This window comes from Camelus dromedarius, chromosome 2 (assembly GCF_036321535.1).
Source record: "Camelus dromedarius isolate mCamDro1 chromosome 2, mCamDro1.pat, whole genome shotgun sequence".
In the NCBI taxonomy this organism is placed as follows: Eukaryota; Metazoa; Chordata; class Mammalia; order Artiodactyla; family Camelidae; genus Camelus; species Camelus dromedarius.
In genome coordinates, this window is record NC_087437.1 from 117,065,963 (window position 1) to 117,087,948 (window position 21,986).

General features: G+C 34.9%; 1 protein-coding gene across 1 annotated transcript in view; it reads right to left on the minus strand.

Moving 5' to 3' along the window:
- The window catches only part of BRWD1 (bromodomain and WD repeat domain containing 1), a 111,253-nt gene that overhangs the window by 47,090 nt on the left and 42,177 nt on the right, over positions 1–21,986 (minus strand). The window contains exons 16-22 of the mRNA XM_064475993.1: positions 19,194–19,322; positions 18,790–19,015; positions 14,024–14,209; positions 12,298–12,481; positions 8,554–8,647; positions 7,814–7,945; positions 1,747–1,844 (exon numbers count right to left, since the gene is read on the minus strand). Of these exons, the coding sequence (XP_064332063.1) occupies positions 1,747–1,844; positions 7,814–7,945; positions 8,554–8,647; positions 12,298–12,481; positions 14,024–14,209; positions 18,790–19,015; positions 19,194–19,322 (1,049 nt within the window). The remainder of the gene's footprint in view (positions 1–1,746; positions 1,845–7,813; positions 7,946–8,553; positions 8,648–12,297; positions 12,482–14,023; positions 14,210–18,789; positions 19,016–19,193; positions 19,323–21,986) is intronic.

Genomic DNA, 21,986 nt, shown 5'->3' on the forward strand with positions numbered 1-21,986 from the left:
GGACCATCCCTGATGTGAGAAAAGATCCACAGAGGGACAAGTTCTAGCCCACCCTAGAACAACAGCAGAGTCAAACAGGAAACAAGGTCCAGAAAACTAGGCCCTGGTCCACTCCTAGCTTCAACAAACACCATAGAGGACAAAGGCCCTCTACTGGGGCCATCACTAACTAACCACATACCTCTCAGGCTCAATAAAACACACACATTTCCAAAAGCTATTTATTATAATTGTTATTTTTGTATGAATATTTTACGTTGTAAGAAGAGCTTTTTAAAAATCTTAGGAGCATCTGCTTTGTATAATCAAATTCAAGAAAAGCCGAATTAAAAAGACAATGAATATAGAGATGGAACGGACAATGGTGATTGCCAAGGGCAGGCAGCATAGAGTGCAGAATTGTTATTTAATAGGTATACCATCGCAGTTCTGCAAGATGAATTCTGGAGACTGGGTACACAACAATGTGACTGTACTATAACACTATTGAACTGTACAGTTAAAAATAGTTAAGATGGTAAATTTTATGTTCTGAATATTTTACCATTAAAATTAAAAGACAAAAACAAACAACAAAAACAAGAATAGACAAATGTTCTAGAAATCACTCCAGCTCTTAAGCATACTAGAATAAAAGAAGACAAGAAAGGAAGCAGCTGGGAGTATGTATGGTGGGCTGTAAAGCACAGTATTAATGGAAATGAAAATAAAATCATCTCAGTCACAGTAAGAAGGGAGAATTTTCTAGACTTGGTGATGGAAATGCTGTGAAGAGAGAATGACACCCAGGTTTCTGGCTTGAGCATCTGCCAGGACAAACCTGATGTTTACAAAGAAGAGGAACAGACGTTAACTCTTAGTCTCATAAAATTTGGATACCAAGACTAAAAAGGTAACACATGATACAAAATAAAGTTTCTATTTTAAGGCAGGACAAGAAAAATTAAAAATAAAATTCTCTCTCTGTCCAGTTGGGCCTCCTCCTTCCCTAATATGCAGTGTCCATCTTTATTACATTGCACATTAACCAGAGCTCCTCAAAGGTGGGGATGCCTGCTTGACTGTAAAGATCATTTTTTTTCTTTCTTCTGAGGCTAGCAATGTAACTTCTTAAAAGAATAGCACGCTTTCCCAGCTCTGCAGGGGGTCGTGGTACTTGCTGCTCACTTCGTACATGCTTACCTGGACCCTGTATTCTTGGTGAACTTTATGTAAAATATCCGTATGTCATTCAGATGTACCATCATTTGTCTTAAATATGTTTATGACTGTGCCTTCAACTTCTAACAGGCAAAACAGTTTCCAAAGCTTCCGGAGAATCTCCTTCCCAGGTTATAATCCTCAATTTGGCTCAAATAAAATTCCCTTTATTTTTCTACTTAACCTGATAGTTAATTGAATTTTCCTTAACATATCCAATAATTAATAATAAATTTAACAGTGGTTTTACCACACAGATTTTGGATACTACTTTCTACAAACACAGCCCAAAACTAAATTGATGTTTTTAATACACGTATTTTACACTGTTGGCTCAAATGTTTTATAACCAAACAAAAATACCCAAAATATTTTCTATAGAAACAATTATTAATCCAGCTTTCTTCTCCTTTTAGATGTATTAACAACTCAATGTCAATTGCTCCACAGTTGTGAGCTCTTATATCTTGAATGCCATTCACGTATGACTCCATTTAAGGTTATAACTAAAATGTTTAAAAGATCAGAACAACTAAAAATAGATACCTTGAACTTTCACTGTCACTGTCACTTCTTCTGTCACTTTTCCATTCTTCTTCTTCAGAAGAAGAACAAGAACCTTCACTTGGATCACAGGAAGTCTCCTAATTTGGGGGGGGGGGGATAAAAAATCTTGATCTATGAGATTAAATAACACAAGTCAAGAAAAACCAGTCACCCTAATCATAAGTAAGCATGATAACTGAGTAATAAAATATAACTAGATAAATTTAAAAAGCAAATGTCTTTACTACATCCTTTTTCTTATCAAGGCATTAGACCACAGAGAGTATTTGTGAGACCTAACACAATTGATGACTATTAACAAAAGAAACTGATACAATAAGCTATTCTCTGAGTGAAGTTAGTAAGTCAATATAAATGTTCTCAGTGCTTTGGACTTAAGCCGCTGTAATAGGTGGGTAGTGGCAGCTCACCATCATTACTTTCAATTCCCTAATGATAGATGTATGATGTTGAGTAACTTTTCATATGCTTATTTACCATCTATGTATCTTCTTTAACAGGTGTCCATTAGATCTCTTAACGATTTTTAAATTGGACTGTGTTCTTCCTGAGTTTTAAGAATACAATTCCTTTATCAGATATGAGTTTCACAAATATTTTCTTCTGGTCTGTGGCTTGTCTTTTCATTCTCTTAACAGTATCTTCCAGGTTTTTCTACTTCTCAAGTTTTTCTGTCAAGGACCATGCCTTTGGCGCTGTATCTACAAAGTCATCATTCAAAGTCACCTAGATTTTATTATGTGTCATCTCTTAGAAATTTTATAGTTTTGTGTTTTACATTTACATTAAATTTATGATGTTTATGATATATTTTGAGTTAGTTTTTATGAAAAGACTGCCTAGGTGTTTTGTTGTTTTTTTTTGCATGTGAATATATGATTGTTTCAGCACCGCTTGTTGAGAAGATTATGCTTTGTCCATTGAGTTGGTGTTGCTCCTCTGTCAAACACTAGTGGACTGTATTTGTATTGGTCTATTTCTGGGTTCCATTTTCTGTTCCACTGATCTATGTGTCTATTCTTTCACCAGTACTAACTGTCTTAAAAACTAGATTTATACTAAGTCTTAATGTCAAGTAGTACCTATCAGGCCTGCAACTCTATTATTTTTCAGTATTCTGTTAGCTATTCTGGGTTTTTTCTTCTCCAAATAAACTTCAGAACTCTTTACCAATATCCATAAAATTAACTTGCTGAGACTCTGACTGGGATTGTGTTGAATCTATAGATGAAATTGGGAAGAACTAATATCCTAACAAAGATGCAAAGCACAGGAACTCTCATTCATTGTTGATCAGAATACACAACGTAATCCAGCCACTTTCGGTAACAATTTGGCAGTTTCCTACAGAGCTAAACACAGATTTATCATAGAGGAACATTAAACTCATATAACTAGAAGGAAGTCAACGTGAAAAGGCTACACACTGTTTGCCCCTACTATATGGCATTCTGGAAGAGTCAAAACTATGGAAACAGTAAAAGTATCAGTGTCTGCCAGTGGCTCAGGAAGAGGGAGGAAGTGAGGATTAGGTCTGTGGAGGCAGGCAGGTTAGGGCAGTAGAACTATTCTGTACGACACTCTTGTGGTCGATACGTAACATTATGCATCTGTAAAAACCCAGACAACACAGAGTGATCCCTAATGTAAACCATGGAATTCAGTTAATGATAACACACAAAATTGGTTCATCAGCTGTAGCAACTGTACCACACTAAATCAAGATGTTACTAACAGGAAAGACTTGAGCAGGGAGAGAAAGAGCACAGGGAACTCACTATACTTACTGCATAGTCTTCTGTAAACCTAAACTAACACGTGAAGTCTTTAAGGGAAGAGGGGAACAAAGGACCATCTGACTTCCACAACCTTAACAGTTACAGCCTACTTTAAGTTCCGGTCTTGGATACTAAGCAGCTACTTTTAAATTGAAACTTAACCTTTTCCTATAACAGCCATTTACATTAAGTACATCGTTAACAGATAATAAAAATGCCATTGGGAAACAAAACTAAAAACATGAAATCACAAGGAAATATTTGCGTTCTTTACTTCATTTGAATAGGCAAAATGCAAAGTAAACATCTAAAAAGAGTTCCTCAAAATGGGCACCCAGTGCTAGTCCAGGCAGGTTCTGGGCCCTACCACAGTAGATCTATGGAAAAGGAGTCAGCTTTTTATGCTCAAAATAGACTTCTTAAAAGTCACAGTAATAAAACAAATTCTTAAAATCTACTACCTGGAAACAGTGTACTCTACAAAAATTGTTTTACATTTTTTATCTCAATTAACTCTCAAAACACCTCTGTAAACAGAGGCTGGGTTAATTAACATAAAGCTAATGAAGCATAAATTTCAGAGGCTTTTGATTTAACTTGCCTACCAAGGCCTCGTGTCTATTTGAATCTGAGTCTTCTTTCTCTAAAGAAGGTCCCTAAAATTATACAAGATTCAAAGACCACAAATTTTGGATCCACCTTGCCTATGAGTTTTGTATTGTCTCAAGTCACTGCTTGCCCAAGACTGCCACTTCACACATAGAGAAACCCAAGGCTGAAAAATATGTAAAGTAATATGCCTGGAGTTACAGGAGATTAAGTATTAAAAATGGAATTGGAGATCCGGCCAACTCTAAAACCCATACTTTTTCTATCACTGTTTTCCAAACCAAAACAGAATGGAACTACCATACATATATATATACACACACCAATCTTTACCCATCTGCAAAAACACAGGAGAATGAGTTCATACCACTGTAGGTAAACTACACAAAACAAAATTATGATTTATTTCAAAAGGTCAAGAGGACTTAACATTCTACATTATATTTAAAAGTCCCCTATTAATTGAAAATATACCAAGTTAAAAGACTTAAAAAGAAAAAACATAAGCTTAATACTACCGATGATCTAAAAAGAAAAAAGCAATCTATAATTATGCCTGATTCTTCAAAAAGAACACTTAAGAAAGTAAGACTTAGTTGGTATTTTCCCTAGCATAGTAAAATATGTCTCTATAGAGACCTAACACAGAGTATCTTACTTAATGTGAAAGTAACAGACACATTTCCACCAACAACAGGAGATGGTCCACTATCACCGCTATTATTCAACAATGTACTACAAGTATTAAACAATGCAATTAGGCAAGAGAAATCAATTACAAGTGTAAAACTTAGAGGAGAAGTAGCAAAACTGAATGTTGTATAAACGAGAGCGTACCTCGAAAACTTCAGGGAGTCCAATGATAAAATTAACTCACAAATTCAGTAACATAGCAGGATATGTGAAAAAATTTAAAACTGAGGTGGGAGGCCAAAGCCATGAAACAAATATGGCCAAAAGACATTAACAGACAAAGCACAAAGATGAAAAAAGACTCTAAATATGTAAAAGAGATGTTCAAGTTTACACATAAAAAAATTCAAAGTAAAACTACACTGTGAAATGAACCAAAGACAAAAGGACAAATATTGTGATTCCACTTACATGAAGTATCTAGAATAGCAAATTCATAGAGACAGAAAGTAGAAGGGAGGTTACCGGGGGCTGAAGAGAGAAGGAAATGGGGAATTACTGTTTAATGAGAACAGAGTTGCTGTCTGGGATGATGAGAAAGTGCTAGAAATATACAGCGGTAATGGCTGCACGTATCTGTAAATGTAGTTAATGCCACGGAACTATATGCTTAAAAACAGTTAAAATGGTAAACTGTATGTTATACATATTCTATCCCAAAAAAATAGCCAAAACACAATAAAATAAAACTAACATACCACCTCTCACCAATTAAATTGGCAAAAATGAGAAAGTGTAACACACTCTGTTGGTAAAAAGTAGGGAAACAAGCACTCTAACAGGCCAGAGGTAGGAATGCAAGGTGAGCGTCCCCTTTATGAGGAATTTTTATCAGCATCTCATAAAATGCATATGCAGTTATCTTTGGACCTAGCAATCCCATTTCAAGGAATGTACCCCCCAAATTACATCTCCAACAGTAGAAAACTACATACATATACAAGATTTTTCATTGTAGCATTATTTAAAATAAAACCACTGGAAACATCCTAAATGCTCGTAACCAGAAGAGCAGTTAAATAAACTTTGTTACAATCACACAACTTAAATATAATGCAACTCTTTAAAAAAAAAAAAAGTGAGGAAGACATTTACGAACTGATGTAATTTCAAGAATATTTTAAGTGAAAAAAAAAAAAAAACCCAAGTGCAAAAGAGTATCTGTAGTATGCTATACTTTGTGTACAAAAGGAGAAATCATAAAATATACATTTATCTGACTGAAATGTACAGGGAAAAAAAAAAAAACCACAGGAAGGATAAGCCGGAAACTCCTGAGGAAGGGCGGTAACATTTATCACAATCACCCAAAATCAATAAAGGTTTCAATACGCTCAATATGATATAAATAAGAAGAAAATAATGTAAGAACAGTGTCATTACATAAAACAAAATCATTTAACTGAATGGTTTTAATTATAATAGCAACTAACATTATTGAATATTAGGCAGGGTTTTAAGCACTTTACAAGACTAACTACATGAATTCCCACAACACCTCTGAGGGACATACTACTAATTTCTTTTAGAGATAACAGGTAGAGGCACAGAAAGTTTAAGCAACTTGTCAAAGTGGAAAAATGTGGATTTAAATTCAAACCTTTTGTTTGACTACTATTCTAATGCTTTAGAGAGGAATCTGAATAAATTATTCATCCTTATGAAACATTTCGATCCTTAAAACATTACTGATTAGAAAATATGGCCATTCTAACATTAAACTTTAAAAACTCTACAAAAATATTGGTTTCCCCAAAAAAACCAAGTTAAAGAAAAGTAACTTACATACGATTATTGAAAAGTCAAGCAAAAGGGTTAGACAAAGACTTCTTAATGACAGCAAAAGCACAGGAACCATGGAAAAAACAAACCAGACTTCATCAAAATGCTTCTGTGCTTCAGAGGAAATCACCAAAGCAGTGAAAAGACAACCCAATAAATGGGAGAAAATATTTCAAAGTCCCATATCTGATATAAAGGGCTCATATCCAGAATATATAAAGAACTCTTACAGTAATAAGGAAAAAACAACCAAATTGAAAAATGGGCAACAGATTTGCACAGACATTTCTCCATAGATATACAAGTGGAAAATAAGCACAAGAAAACATATGCAACATCATTAATCTTCAGGGAAACGTAAATCAAAACCATAGTGAGATACCACTTCACATCCACCAGGATAACTGAAATCAGAAGGACAGACAATAACAAATGTGGACAAGGATGTGGAGAAACTAGAAACCTCATACATTACTGACTGGGAATATAAAGTAGTGCAGCCACTTTGGAAAACAGTCTGGCAACTCCTCAAAAGGCTAAAAACAGTTACCAGATAACCCACCAAACCGACTAGATATATATCCAAACGAACTAAAAACTTATGTCCAAACAAAAATCTGTACATGAATGTTGATAAGCAGCAATATCCATAATAGTCAAAAAAGTAGAAATAATAACAAATGTCCACCAGCTGAAGAGTGGGTGAACAAAGTGTGCTCTAATATATAATGGAATATAGGGCAATGAAAAAGAATGAAAGTATTGATCCATGCTAAAAATGGAATGAGCCTTGAAAACATCACACTAAGTGAAAAAAGCCAGTCACAGGACCATACTGTATGCTTCCATTAGATGAAATGCCCAGAATACGGAAATCCACAAGGATTGAAAGATCAGTGACTGCAGGGGCCTGGGAGGGGTGGGAATGGGAACTACCTGCAAATGGGTACAGAGCTTCTTTTTAGGTGATCAAAATTTTTTGAAATTAAATAGTGGCAGTGATGGCACAATTTTGTTAATATACTAAAACCACCGAACGCTACAGTTGTATGGTACAACAAAGCTGTTCAATACTGTTATAGAAATTCAAAATGTGAAATTTTCACATAATTTCAAGGTATATTCAAACAATTATAAAGACAAATTATTTAAGTTTTTCTGTGTTTTAAAGTTATGAAACTCACATGTCTTACGGAGCTTGAAGATTCATTTCCAGAAGATAAGTCAAGCCGTCCAAGATTTCTTTTACCATAGTTTGGGTATTTACGCCTACATGTCCTCTGCCTAGACTGTGACATCAAAACCACCGAATCAGACTGAAACACAAACGTGCAGATGAAAAATCAACACCTAAAATATAAGTACAATCTTCAATAAAGTATTTGGCATTCTATCAAATACCCAAAAGGATTTAAGGCAAAAATAATAAGTAATAATAATAGTTCAAAAAATAAAAATCCTTGAATGGATATTTTTGCCATACATTTTTAATCAAGCTTAGGGTTTTTTGGGGTTTTTTTTTTTGTTTTTTACTTTTTAAGGTACTTAGAACACATGACTAAATTTAGGCACATCAGATCAGCATTTTCCAAACTAAATTTTAAGTTGATTGGTTTACTATTAAAAAAAATAGTAACAATAATCCAAAAAGGAAACCACTTTAAAATATATGGGCTGGTCATGTTCTAGTGGTTAACAGACAATAATTTTCTAGCATCCTTCAGCACTGTTAGGCATTAAGCTAAAGCTACCGTCTGCAAGTTTCAAAGCCACTTCTAATAGCTGTATAACACTTCATGACTATTGTTTAAAATTCCAAACAAAAGACTAATATTACTAATATTCTTAACTGATCAAAAAGAAAAGTATAAATTTCTGTTAATTTCTAGTTTGATTATTCCTAAGAAAATGGAATTTACGTTACCTTTTGTGAGGGCTGGAGAGTCTTCCTCTTTCTTCCAATTATGTAAAGATTTCTTTCTTCTTCACCTTTCTCTATTCTGAAGTCTTCCAACTTCCTACAAATTCAAGTACCCAGTTACATTGGTTACTGATAAGTAAAGGATATAAAGAGGCAAAGTTAATAATGATTCTAGGAATCATAACTTAAATACTTTTTAAATTAATACAGAAAATTCCTAAATTTATAACAAAACTTGTGTCAAGCTGTACTTCGTAAGAAATTCAATATAAACAAAATCTCAGAGGCAGATAGGAAGTCTTATTTTTCATATTTAGCACAGAAATATCCATTCATTTAAAAAACATTTTTAGTGACTTTTTCTTTTTTATTTATTTTATTTTTTTAAGTTTTTGGTGGGAAGATAATTAGGTTTACCTATTTAATTTTTTTTTTAATGGAGGTACTGGTGATTGAACCGAAGACCTCATGCATGCTAAGCAAGTGCTCTACCACTTGAGCTACACCCTCCCCCAAGAAATACTCATTCATTCTGATCGACCCTATGAGGACCAACTCAAATAGGATCTCTCATATTAGCTACTCAAGATGTTTCTACGATTTTCCAAGACTGCAATTCCTTTCTCTAAAGAAAAAATAAGAGCAGAATCCCCCTCCAAACTTACTCAAACTGCATGTTTTATAATTTCCAGAAAACCAGAACAGAAATGCTACTGGTTCTTCTAACCACAAATATTTCACTCACATGACACAAAACAAAGTTTATAATGTTACTAGGAATTTCAGAACCAGAGACCTTCCACCATGAGGAAGGTACTGAAGATCATTTTCCTTCTTTGTGATTAGAAAATCCAAGCAACTAAATGTCCTTTTACTCCAATTTGAACACTGTTGAAAATACATGGCTTCATGCTTTGTGTTCACTATAAAATTTCACTGGAAAAGTTTCAAAACTGACTTTGTACACATGCTCCAAGATATAACTGGACACTCAAATACAAGCACAAATGCTATAAAGACAGAAACTGATTTCTAAGGAAATCACTTTTTTCTCAAGATACAGCTGCAGCCCACATTCATATGACAGCCAAGCACTATCCACAGGGGAGTTCTACACCAGACTCCACCCTTCACAAGTCATCAGTTTCTATATATTTAAGGAACTATATGAGATTTTTCACTTGCAGCCAAATGAAATTCCTACCCCATTCCTGTGTGCTTCCCTTTGTTTTGACAATGAAACACTACATACTATTCATACTCAATCAAGCAAAGGAACACTCTAGACCTTCATAAGTACCACGTTCAACTGTGTACAATTCCACGCCTAATGAGATACTCAGCTAGTAAAAGTGACATTATGAAAGATGACAAAATGCATATGCGATTCATTCATTCTTCTACAATGAATACAATTTCTATTATTGGATTAAGACAAACTACATACCTCAACTCTAGCCCCAACCAGAACTGCCTTTACTGGGAAGCAAGATTGAGTGTTCAACTTTCTGCACAGTAGGATCATTTATCTCCTCACACTTTTATCTATTACCTAAATTTTTCAAATTGGACACATACTACTTTTATAGTCAGAAAACAGATTTTAATTTCTCTTAATCCTTATCAAAGGACACCCTAATAAATGTTATGTAAAATTCATCATTGCTCCCATTACAAAGATTGTTGACAAGGGCACTGATCACCACTGTATCACTCAGCATCTCCTTCCTAAAATCTCATGTGTATTTTAGAATATAGCTCTAGAAAGAGCTAGGTTCTTCTTTGGGAAAATCATAGTGTGGCACTGACTCACAAAATTCTTTCTTATTTCTTCCTTAGAAATAAAATCTCAATTTTCATCTAGGTTCTTTGCTGCCCTAAAGAGAGACTGTATTACCCCACCTCCTCTGTAGCTAAGTATGTCCACATGACGACATTCTGGGCAATGAGTTATAAGCAGAAACAGCATGTGGGACCATTAAGTTCACTGACATAAAATTCCTTCTACTACAGATGTCCTTTTTGCATTCTTCTGCCTTCTATTCCTTCTTCTGACCTAAATCTCAACCTCCATCACACATACAGTATGTGACAGCTATCATAAAGTCCCGCTATCTTGGACCTTGAGGTGACTGACCTTCAGATTGGAAGTCAGAAACAGAGGAGCCTGAGTCCCTAACTAATTAGGAAACCATGATTTTAGCCTGAAACTGTTTGCAGTTTTCTCTTACGTTAAGAGAATAAATGCTTGCTTAAAGAACTGTTCTTCAGGTCTTTCATTCCTGATACCTGTTGCTTCCCTTGATTTTGACAACAAAAAGTATCACAAAATGACAGTTTCGGTTCTGATGACCATACAGCTCAGATATTTTAAGATTCAACTATTAAGGCTTAATTATAGCATACTACATAAATGATGGTGATTTTCTCTGTTTCTCACCCCAAATCCAGATTTTGTTTTTCACTGTTTTATTCTATACTTGTAAACATTCTTAAATTCAATGTACAAAATATAATTATTATTCAATATTACTCCACCAATCACTGAAACTCTTTCAGCTAAACACATGAAAACTTTTACAAAATTATCCTCAAGGCATTAGTTACTGAGACACAAACGTGACGGAACAGTGAAACAGTTTAGATATCAATGTAAAATAGTATCTGCGGCCTCTGTTTTGATAACCTGAAAATCAAGCATATTACAAGCTACAAGGTAGCAAGAAAGAGCCTAATCGTCCACACTACAATCATGAAATATCACTTCTCACTACAAGAAGACAGGGCTGCTTAAAAGACTGATCCCTAGAAGGTCAAGAAATTTACAAGATGAACCTGTAACACCTTACCACGCCTGACAGCAAAGACACTATGCAAGGCTACTAGTCATTTCAAAAGAAGCCAACCAGAAGAAGTTCCTCCTGTCCAGAGACAGAACAGTTTAAACATCAATAAGGATATCAGAAAAAAAGGTGAATCATAGCAGTGTGATTTACACAGTGAAAAACAGACACACCAACTGGCCACTGCAAGAGGATAAAAGGGACTAAATCTTTATTTTGAAGGAAAATAAGGCAAAATAAGCAATTATCTATTCAGTTTTTTATATACAAATTTTACTACTGGATAATCAAATAGTAAAGATGAGTAAATTTTTGTTTAGAAGTATCCAAGATAATAACTTCAGAGTTGGATTTATACCCCTAATGAATTAATGAATCTAGGCAGTGAGCATCAACGCCTGCTAGCATCACAAAAAAAATTATGTGCCTTCTGATGGAATTTTACCACTTACGAAACAGTCTTGCAAAACACTAAAAATATTTATCACATCTGAAACAACTGTAACTGTAAACAATGACTGGCTCTTTGATTCTACTGAGAAACTTCATTTTTAAGATACGACAATGGCATTATGGTTATATTTTAAGACAATTCCTTATTTTTCAGAAATACATACTGACATACTTATGGACAAAATAATATTATGCCTGGGATATCTTTTAAAATAAGACTGAAGGAAGAAAAGGTAGGTGTTTGTATAGGTGAAATAAGATTGGTTATGAAAAATTTTACCACAGTAAAGTTAGAAAACAATTTTGACATTTTCCTACCACAAGTAAAATATATTCCAACCCATTACTAAAATATAAATGATTATTTCTACTAATGATGAAAATGTGCAAATAACCATACAGATATACCTTCACAGATAAAAATGATATTAATAGATATCCTAAAACAAACCTAAATATGCCTAGTGGTACCTCTGGTACAACCACCCTTCGCTTCCAAGCCTGCAGGTCGCGTTCTGTAGCAATCTGACTACGTGGAGCATTCTGGTGCATTTGACGAACACCTTCCACTTGTCCACTACGACGCAGACCAATATTTGGAGGGGACTGGATGTCTAAACTTAGTCTTCTAAAACCTAGGGGGGAATTGCCAAGAAAAGTTTCCAAAACAAACTTCAATCAAATATACATTTAACATATAATAAGCATATACGTTCCTCCTAATAAGATACAAACCAAAAATAAAGACATACTAAAAAAAGAATCTTTTTTTGTTTGTATTTTTGGTCCACCTATTTTGTTTTTAGGGTTTTTTTTTTTGTAAGTGGGGGTAATTAGGTATATTCATTTATTTTTTTAAATGGAGGTACTGGGGATGACCCCAGGACCTCCCAAGTAACTCTACCACTGAGCTATACCTTCTCCCACTATAAGACTCATTATCATTTCTTTTTGAGATTAGCAAAACTACCCAAGAGCTCAAGAGATGAATGAATAAAATCAGATATAGTCACACAATGGAGAACAGAATAGTCAAAAGTAATCTGATTCAACAATTAAGTACTCTTAATATAGCACTATGTGAAGGAAATTAAGTCTCTTTATAAACCTTTTTATAAAGTTTAAAAACAAATAAATGCCTTATATTAATATGTTTAAGAATGTCAAATCTGTTTTTTTTTTAAAGGCAAAGGAAGGATCAACATAAGATTCAAAACAGCTTTATCTTGGGAATGGGAAACAGGGCAGGATCACTGAAAGAGATATAGATTATTATCATAATTTAAAACAAATAAAAGAGAACCATGTGTGAATCAATGATAAGAATATGTCATGAACAAAGAAAATTTAACAACCCAAGTCTTTGAGGATAGACTCCAACACAATTATATATATAAAAATAAAACTTAAAGCATAAGGCACTAATTTTAAAGTCTTATTTCTAAAGAGAATTACTGAAACTTTTAGACATAATAGTCACAGCAAATAAAAATCTAAAGCACAGTTATGTGGCAGACTAGATGAAAAAAGATCAATGAGTGTGACAGGGCAGGCAGATCACAGAAACCGTCCAGCACTCAGCACAGCACTGAGTGATAAAGAGACAGAGAAGTTTACAGCATTTTATAGACTCACAAAGCTTCTCTAATCTTCCACAGGGTTTTCTTTCTCAGAGTGAGTTTTCAGTTACATAACAATCACTCATCGCTCCTAGATTATTTCCACTAATATAATTATTACTGCATTCCAATATCAAGTACTTTGCCCTTAGGAGTCACATCAAATCTTCTGATTCAGCAAGAAACATTAGTGCTCTATTCAGTTCAGGTGTTTAAAAATTATAAAGAAAAGAAAACCTAGAACTGTAGTTTTCCTTTTAAAAAATACTTTGTTCTTTACTCTCATTTATTTACTATAATTTTGTAATATTCCTCGTTTAGAGCAAGGAAGGTTCCAATAGCCATTCACAGAACATGAAATTCAAATGTCCATTTGCTCGTGCATCAACCTTACACCTAATAAAGCTACCTCCAGATGACTGCTGAAGTTGTAAATGTACATTCCTTACGTGACGTTTTTCATATCACATGTAGGGTACAATGACTTCATTTAGTCTTCGATTTCAATTCAGCCACATTAAGGCAAAATATCTCTTATATCTCTCATGTATTAACTACCTCTTCGGGGTGTTTCTTCTCCATTTGGAAGTCCACTTGCAACAGCATCCTGACCTGCTCCCGCTCTCTGATCTTGCTGCTGCTGCAACTGTCTTATCATTCCATCAAGAACACTGGACTCCGGACTCTGTTCACCATTATCATTAGTTTGTAGGCTTATAATTTGTTCAATTACCTCTCCATCACCTGCAAATTCAATGAATGAATATAAAATCATATTATATATGAACAGGAAAAAACACTTTCAGTAGGCTGCAATTATAATTACAATAACAACTGTCAGAATTCTTGTCTTTTTTTAAATAACAATTAAAATATCCTACGTATTCATAACTAAGTCGAAAAAAAAATTCAAAAAAACTTTAGAGTACTAAGTACCACAAAAACCTCCTCACAGAGCTGCTGAATTCCCCAGAAGTGAGCACATGGAAACACATTTCAGTGAAGTCTTGTTTTCCTGTTTCTCACTAATGCCCCACATTTATACACATACTTCATTAAAATCTTATTTCTTAAGGTCTCTGACCGTAACAGAGCAACCATGTGTGATTTCTGAAGTAGAGAAAAGCAGTGGAATTCCTTCTCTGTCTTACGAAATAAAAAAGAGGGAGTAACACATTTTAGGCCTCCAACAAGTGACAACTCCCAACTCTAGCTCCCTCCTACCCCACACACTTAGAGCACACACAGCTGAAAGCGGCAGCCACGCCCACTAAGTGCCTCTCCCACTAAGCTCATGTCGCTCTCTCACATATGCTTTAAGTGTAGGCATAATTCTTCAACTACAAATTCAGATTTTTTTTTAACTCTTTGCATCTTTATTTTTCAAATAACACATTTTTAGAGATACTTAATAGGTTCAGAATTAGTGTCAATGGATAAAAAGTATTAGATGGTTGTGGGGTCTTGAAATTTATCTAAACATTAACATTTTCATGCAAACAATTCCTTACACACCCACCCACCATAAAATGCATCTTCTTTGAACATAGTATATAACGCAGACCAGAACTCTCCTTCAGCTTATAAGCAGAACTCTAACTAAATTAACAGGGTATTAAACAAAAAGAATGCAAAGATATACTTGCATCCAAAGGAACACGTAAGAAACTGAAAAAAGTCCTATAGAATTTCAGAGGAAAAAATACTTCCATCCTACTACCTGAGTTAGATTCCCTTATATCTCATTGATAACATTTCCATTTTACTATGAAACAATGAAGAACTTAGAAGAACTCACTGTCTTAAAAATTACTGAACTTTTTCATCACTGTCAAAAATGAGCTAAGAAAGAAGTGGAGCCCTAATCTAAAAAGATTTAAAAAAATTTAGTTAGAACTAGGAATAACATAACAACATGGAACCAAGGGGAGAACAGCAGGAAAAGAAACTTCTAATCCTCTCCCTTCCCCAAAAAACTCTATGTAACTTTCCTTTCACAGCACTGAACTTACATGTAACTTGGCAAGTATCATCAGAATAACTGTTTCTATTTGGCATAAACCATTCAAATATTAAGGAAGGGTTTTACCCATAAAGGCTTAAGTGCTACAGTGCCCTTCCACTATAAACTACTACAACACTAGAAAAAATATATATGAAAAAGGGCTTTCAGATATTGGACAACAGACAGCACAGGACTACAATCCCTGATCTTTTGATCGCTCCAAGTAACTGTCCGGAAGCAACTTCCAGGCTGCAGAACAAGGAGCAGGAACTTAAACACTATTCAGAGATCTCACTGAGTTGAGGGACAGAGGTCAGAGTCTCGGAGCAGGGGAAGACTAAAATATGCAAGGCTGAGTATCAGAGAGGACTGAACTGCACAGAAAGCTGAAAGGTACACAGTCAAGTCCAACTGATTCTCTTGGCTAAATAATAATATGTGCATGGTGGGTAAAACTCCACCATGGTGGGGAATAAAACATGAAAAACCATTAAGCCAACGATTTCCCAGAATTCTCACAGGGCTGCAAATAGTTCATGTTCCCACCAGCCAGAATGGAGAGACCTCAGAACGCACAGCAGAACTGTTTTATGCATACTTCCAATCTTAACACTCAGAATATTTTAAAATGCGTGTTCAAGGCAGTGAAGAATACAATGACTGCTAGGGGTATACTGCCACAGCCCTGATTTGTGCTAAGGTACCAAAAGTTTTACCCACCACTACTTCTGTACTATCAGTGCAAATGCCAAAGGAAATTAATATTTCCATATTATTAGGAAGATAGTTATAACACTGAAGACCCCATAAAAGGTCATGGATAAAACCATGGGTCTGCAAACCACATATTGACAATTCAAGCCCTAGAGAAACCATTAATAATAAATAAAACTAACAAGCATCGCTAATAAAATGTTAGTGTCAATCATGATGAAACACTAAAAAATAAGCAATTTCAAAACAGGTGCGAAAAAAAGACTAAAGGCACAAAGAACAGAAAAGATAAAGACAAAATAAATATCAACATGTAGAACTTTAAGCTTGACCATACTAATAATTATATTAAGTATAAATGGTTTACATATTCCAATTAAAGGCAGGCTGTCAGACTGGATTGCTGCCTGCAAGAAATACTTTAATAAAAACACACAGATTGGTTAGAATAATTGAAAAGATACACCCTGATAACACTAATCCAAAAAAGTCGGATTAGTTATAACATGAAACAAAACAAGAAATACTCCCAAGGATAAAGAGGGAATTTTCATAATGATTATAGACTTAATCCACCAAGAGGACAATCTGAAATGTGTATACACATAATAACAGGATTTTAAAATACATAAAGCAAAAATTGATAGAACCAAAGGAAAAAGTAAGAAAAAGTCCACAGGATAGCTGAATTATTTCAGCATTCCTTAAAATAGCCACAAAATGGAAAAAAGTCAAATGTCCTTCGGCTGTTAGTGAGTGGATAAATGATGGTATACCCATACAATGGCGCATTACCAATTAACAGGAACAAATGACTAATATCTGCAACAACAAGAATGAGTCTCAAAAGCACCTGCTAAGTTAAAGAAGCCAGATCCAAAAGACTACATATTGTATGATTTCATTTATACAAAATTCCTTAAAAAGGAAAAATTAAAGTGATAAAATAAAAGTCATTACAGGGGACCAGGAAAAGGGAGAGAACTGATTTCAAACAGTCCCAAGAGAACTTCTGGGGGTGTTGGAAATGTTCTATATCTTAATTGTGATGGTGGTTACATGACGGTTTAACATTTGTCAACTGATTTGAATTGTACACTTAACAGTGGTGAATTCTGTATGTAATGCATACTTCGATCAAACTAATAAAAAAAAAAGAACATCTCAAAGAGTAAACATATAGTGATTTACATTAATCTTTAACCTTACAGTGGTTTAGTTTCAGTAAATCAATCCTCATCCAAACAAAACAGAAGCATCCTTTTTCTTTGCTTAATAATATTAGAGGAAAATATTACACTGCTAGAACAAATACAAAAACTCAAAAATTTAAAAAAGACTCTGCATGTGGCTAGGACAGGCCAAGTACAAGGTGGGACTAGAACACCTTGTGCCAGAAAGTAAAGAAGTGCTCAAGAATGATGGGGACTTGGGAAAGGACACAAAACTCAGCTTGAAAAGGCTCTCACAGCCAAATCCAAGGATAGTATTAGCAACTAAATAATGATAGCAATGGATTATAACCCACTATATAACAACCCTAAATCCCTAAATCCACATTAAAACTTAATAAATTATATAAATAAATAAATAGGAGAGTAGTAATAGGCCAGTTAATAATAAAATGCAGGTGTAATGAGAATAGAGTTAGAAAACCATTTTGCGACCTTCAAAGTAACAAATGATTCAGGCAAAAATTCTAAATGGATCCTAAAACTTATAGGTGAAGTTTGATAAGGAACAGGTTATTTACATCACATCTCCCCACAAATTACTTATTAATTACAAAGAGAAAAAAAAAAACCTTCATATTGGAGACCCTTGGCAGACACCAAGTATTCAAATTCAACATTATTAATAATTGGACAAAACACAATCACAAGCACCCTAATGTGATGCTCCAGGAAGGCTACAACACCATTTATGTTCTGTTCCTTCAAAAATGCATAACCTGGACTTAATCAATGACAACTAAATGTAATATGTAGTCCCAAATTAAAATCTACATTAGGGGAGGGGAAAAAAGGTATACAGGCATTATTAGAATAACAAACTCTGATAACAGTATTATATAAGTTAAATGTAAGTTAATTAAATATCCTAATTTTAATAATTGTTTATGATTATGTAACAGAGTATCTTTGTTCTTAGAAAATACACACTGGGAAGGGACAGACTGGGAGCTCAAAATTTGTAGATACTGACAGATATACACACAGAATAGATAAGCAAGTTTATACTGTATAGCACAGGGAAATATACACAAGATCTTGTGGTAGCTCACAGTGAAAAAGAATGCAACAATGAATATATGTATGTTCAGGTATAACTGAAAAACTGTGCTCTACACCGGAAATTGACACATCATCATAACTGACTATAACTCAATAAAATGAAAAAGAAAAGAAAACACACACTGAAGTATTTAGCAGTAAATGGACATGAGGCCCAGAACTTAAGTCTGAAACGGTTCAAAACAATAGTATGTATGTAGAGATAGAATGATAAAACAAATATTGCAAAATATTAAGGACTGGTGAATCTGCAAGTACAGGAGTTCTTTGTATTATTATTTACATTAAAAAAAAAAAGACTTAGCACTTACTTGTTGCCACATAGCCTAGCTGTGGAACCAAATGTTCATCTGCAGAATTTTCTCGGCCTGGTACTAATCTCTGATACTTAGTTGGATGAGGATTTCCATCTACATCCACCAAGAATGGTGGAGGCATAAGGTGAGGAGCCTGCTGAGTTTGCTCATCTAAGACATAATTATTAGAATCTCTAATCAGTGGTCGATAGTCAGTATGGAAGAACATCTGATCGGGAATCTAGAAAAGGGAAGTTTACAGATTCAAATTCTGAGGTTTATATACATTAAAGAAAATAAATATTAACCAGTTAATTTTATTTGAAAAGACAAAAACAATCAAATCAATACTTCTAACATATTTTCAAAACATCCTTAATAATTATTTCACATGCTACAAAAAAAGTATATGAAATGACCTTTTCATATGGCTTGCTGCATCCAAAGCCAAATATCAGAAGATGCCCATGAGAATCTGTACAGGCAAAATGTTGCCCGTCCTGTGAAAACTTACAGTCAAATACAGCTCCATGTCCTTGTCCCTCAATCTAGGAAATACAGAGAGAAAAATTTATGACAATTTCTATGCAAGTATTTTTCTGCTGTATCAATTCCCCCCAAAAAATTAAAACCTAATTTCTCATTAAGCACATGTGATTATTTTCAGAAAACAAAATACATTTTAGATACCACTAGCCTAGAAAAAAATCATGAAAGATTTTCTAAGAGTCAGTTCTCAAACCGATCAAATGAAGGATCATAATAAAGCAATCCAAAATTAAGGCTTTCTTCTTACAAGTAAATGACAATATCACAAACTTTTCTTTTACTATATAACAAAAAGCTACTGATTAATAATCCACGAGGCAAACGATTAAAGAGTAATAGTTTAGCGGGAACATGTGTACTTAGCATACACAAGGTCCTGGGTTCAATCCCCAGTACCTCCATTAAAAATAGATAAATAAACCTAATTACGTTCCCCTTCCCCTCCTTTTTCCAAAAAAGAGCAATAGTCTGGCATCTGTGAACTAAAATCAATACTTTTATGGAGTTTAAACTTTCTACTAAGATGAGTGATCACCATGCAAAATCTGCAATGCTTCGAAGTCTCAAGGGTGCATATGTAAATCCTTGCACCTGCAACTACCTTATTTCAAACTGCCATAGACTTTAGGAAGGATGCTTTAAGTGCATCATGAATGTTGCCTTAAATAGATGACTTTTAAACTGTTTTATTCTTGCTTTTTTAACTATAAATTATATTAGTTTAGCATTATCAATTTAGAACTAAATTAGCTGTTTCATTAACAGTGTAGAGCTATGCATATTTGTTGTCTCAGACTGTAACCTTCCAATAATAAACTTAAGGACAAGTTAAATCATGTTGGAAAAAGCATCATCCACCCACTAATTGCCAAAACAAATCCACACACATGTGTAAGTACCCACAACTCACTACTGCTATGCTACACATGAATGAGTGCCAATTAACAAAATGGAAAAAAAAATTAAGGTACTGGGATATTTAGGGAATAAGATAGTATGTATACAAATTTGCATTCTCTCATAACTTAAAAAGAAAAAAAATGTATAAATACTTTCCCTCCTATTACACAGATTCACCCACAGGGTCCTTTGAAGAGCCATCTCCACCACAGCTCTACCTATGCCTTGACACCACGTCACACTCTTGGCTGGTAAAACAAAGATGGTGGCAGTGGCAGCTACTCTCCTATCATACGTGTGGAACTAACTGTGCTGAAAGCTTTGCTAAGGGTACCTGCTGAGAAGGAAGTTTTCCCAAGTGGACAAACCTATCTAAGCAAAGTAAGACAGACTCCAATTTTTACCTGCAGTTTGAAGAGTCCCAAAGATTCCTGACAAAATACGCCCTGCAACTGTGCCTGGAGAACAACTCAGTGTCATATAAATGTCTATTATATATGTAATGAAATACTGTTTTGTTAGTAGTTTACAACTCTAAGTAATTTGTCTAGGAGCCCCCCTCAGCTGGGCAGTAAAGAACTCCGTATACAAGGCCAATTTTTGGTGTCTGACTGGAAATAAGACCATAGTTATTCACTTGAGCCTTTTTTCAGATTATTCTTTAGCTTAGAGTTTATTTAGCCTATATTCTGTTTAAAGCCTGAATTAATGTAGTTTTCTGTTTTGACAGATTAAATTTAGGGTGCAATGTTCCTACTGAGTTTTAAAAAATAATTAAGAAAATGGAGGGGGAGGGTATAGCTCAGTGGCAGAGTGCACGCTTAGCATGCACAGGGTCCTAGGTTCAATCTCCAGGGACTCAGTTAAAACTAATAAGTAAACCTAATTACCTAAGCCCGCACCCCCAAAAGATAGATGTACCTATGAATTTTAAGGCCATAAAAAAATTAAAGGCAGCTTAGTTCTTTTTCCAGTAATTTGAACACACAGAGATGCAACTTTCAGAGGTACCTAAAGATGTACTTTCAGTACTTTCAGTCATGCTATCTGAGTTGTTTCAGTGCATTTAATGTTAATAAGTAAAATACTGTACTTTAAACTGTTAGAGAAACTGTCCAGCATAAGTATATTGAAATTTTAAAAAAAACTTAAAAACACAGAACACATGGACTAGGGTGGTCTTCAATCAAAAGTCTAAGAACCACTAATGTATAGGAAATTATTACTCTGCCTCCAAAATTAATCACACTTTGAACTGGACCTCAATATTAACTGAAGAGTAATTTTCTAGCGCACACACCCAGTGCACACACACCCAGTGCACACACACACACCCAGTGCACACACACCCAGTGCACACACACACACCCAGTGCACACACACCCAGTGCGCACACACCCAGTGCACACACACACACCCAGTGCACACACACCCAGTGCACACACACACACCCAGTGCACACACACCCAGTGCACACACACACACCCAGTGCACACACACCCAGTGCACACACACACACCCAGTGCACACACACCCAGTGCACACACACACACCCAGTGCACACACACCCAGTGCACACACACACACCCAGTGCGCACACACCCAGTGCACACACACACCCAGTGCGCACACACCCAGTGCACACACACCCAGTGCACACACACACACCCAGTGCACACACACCCAGTGCACACACACACACCCAGTGCACACACACCCAGTGCACACACACACACCCAGTGCACACACACCCAGTGCACACA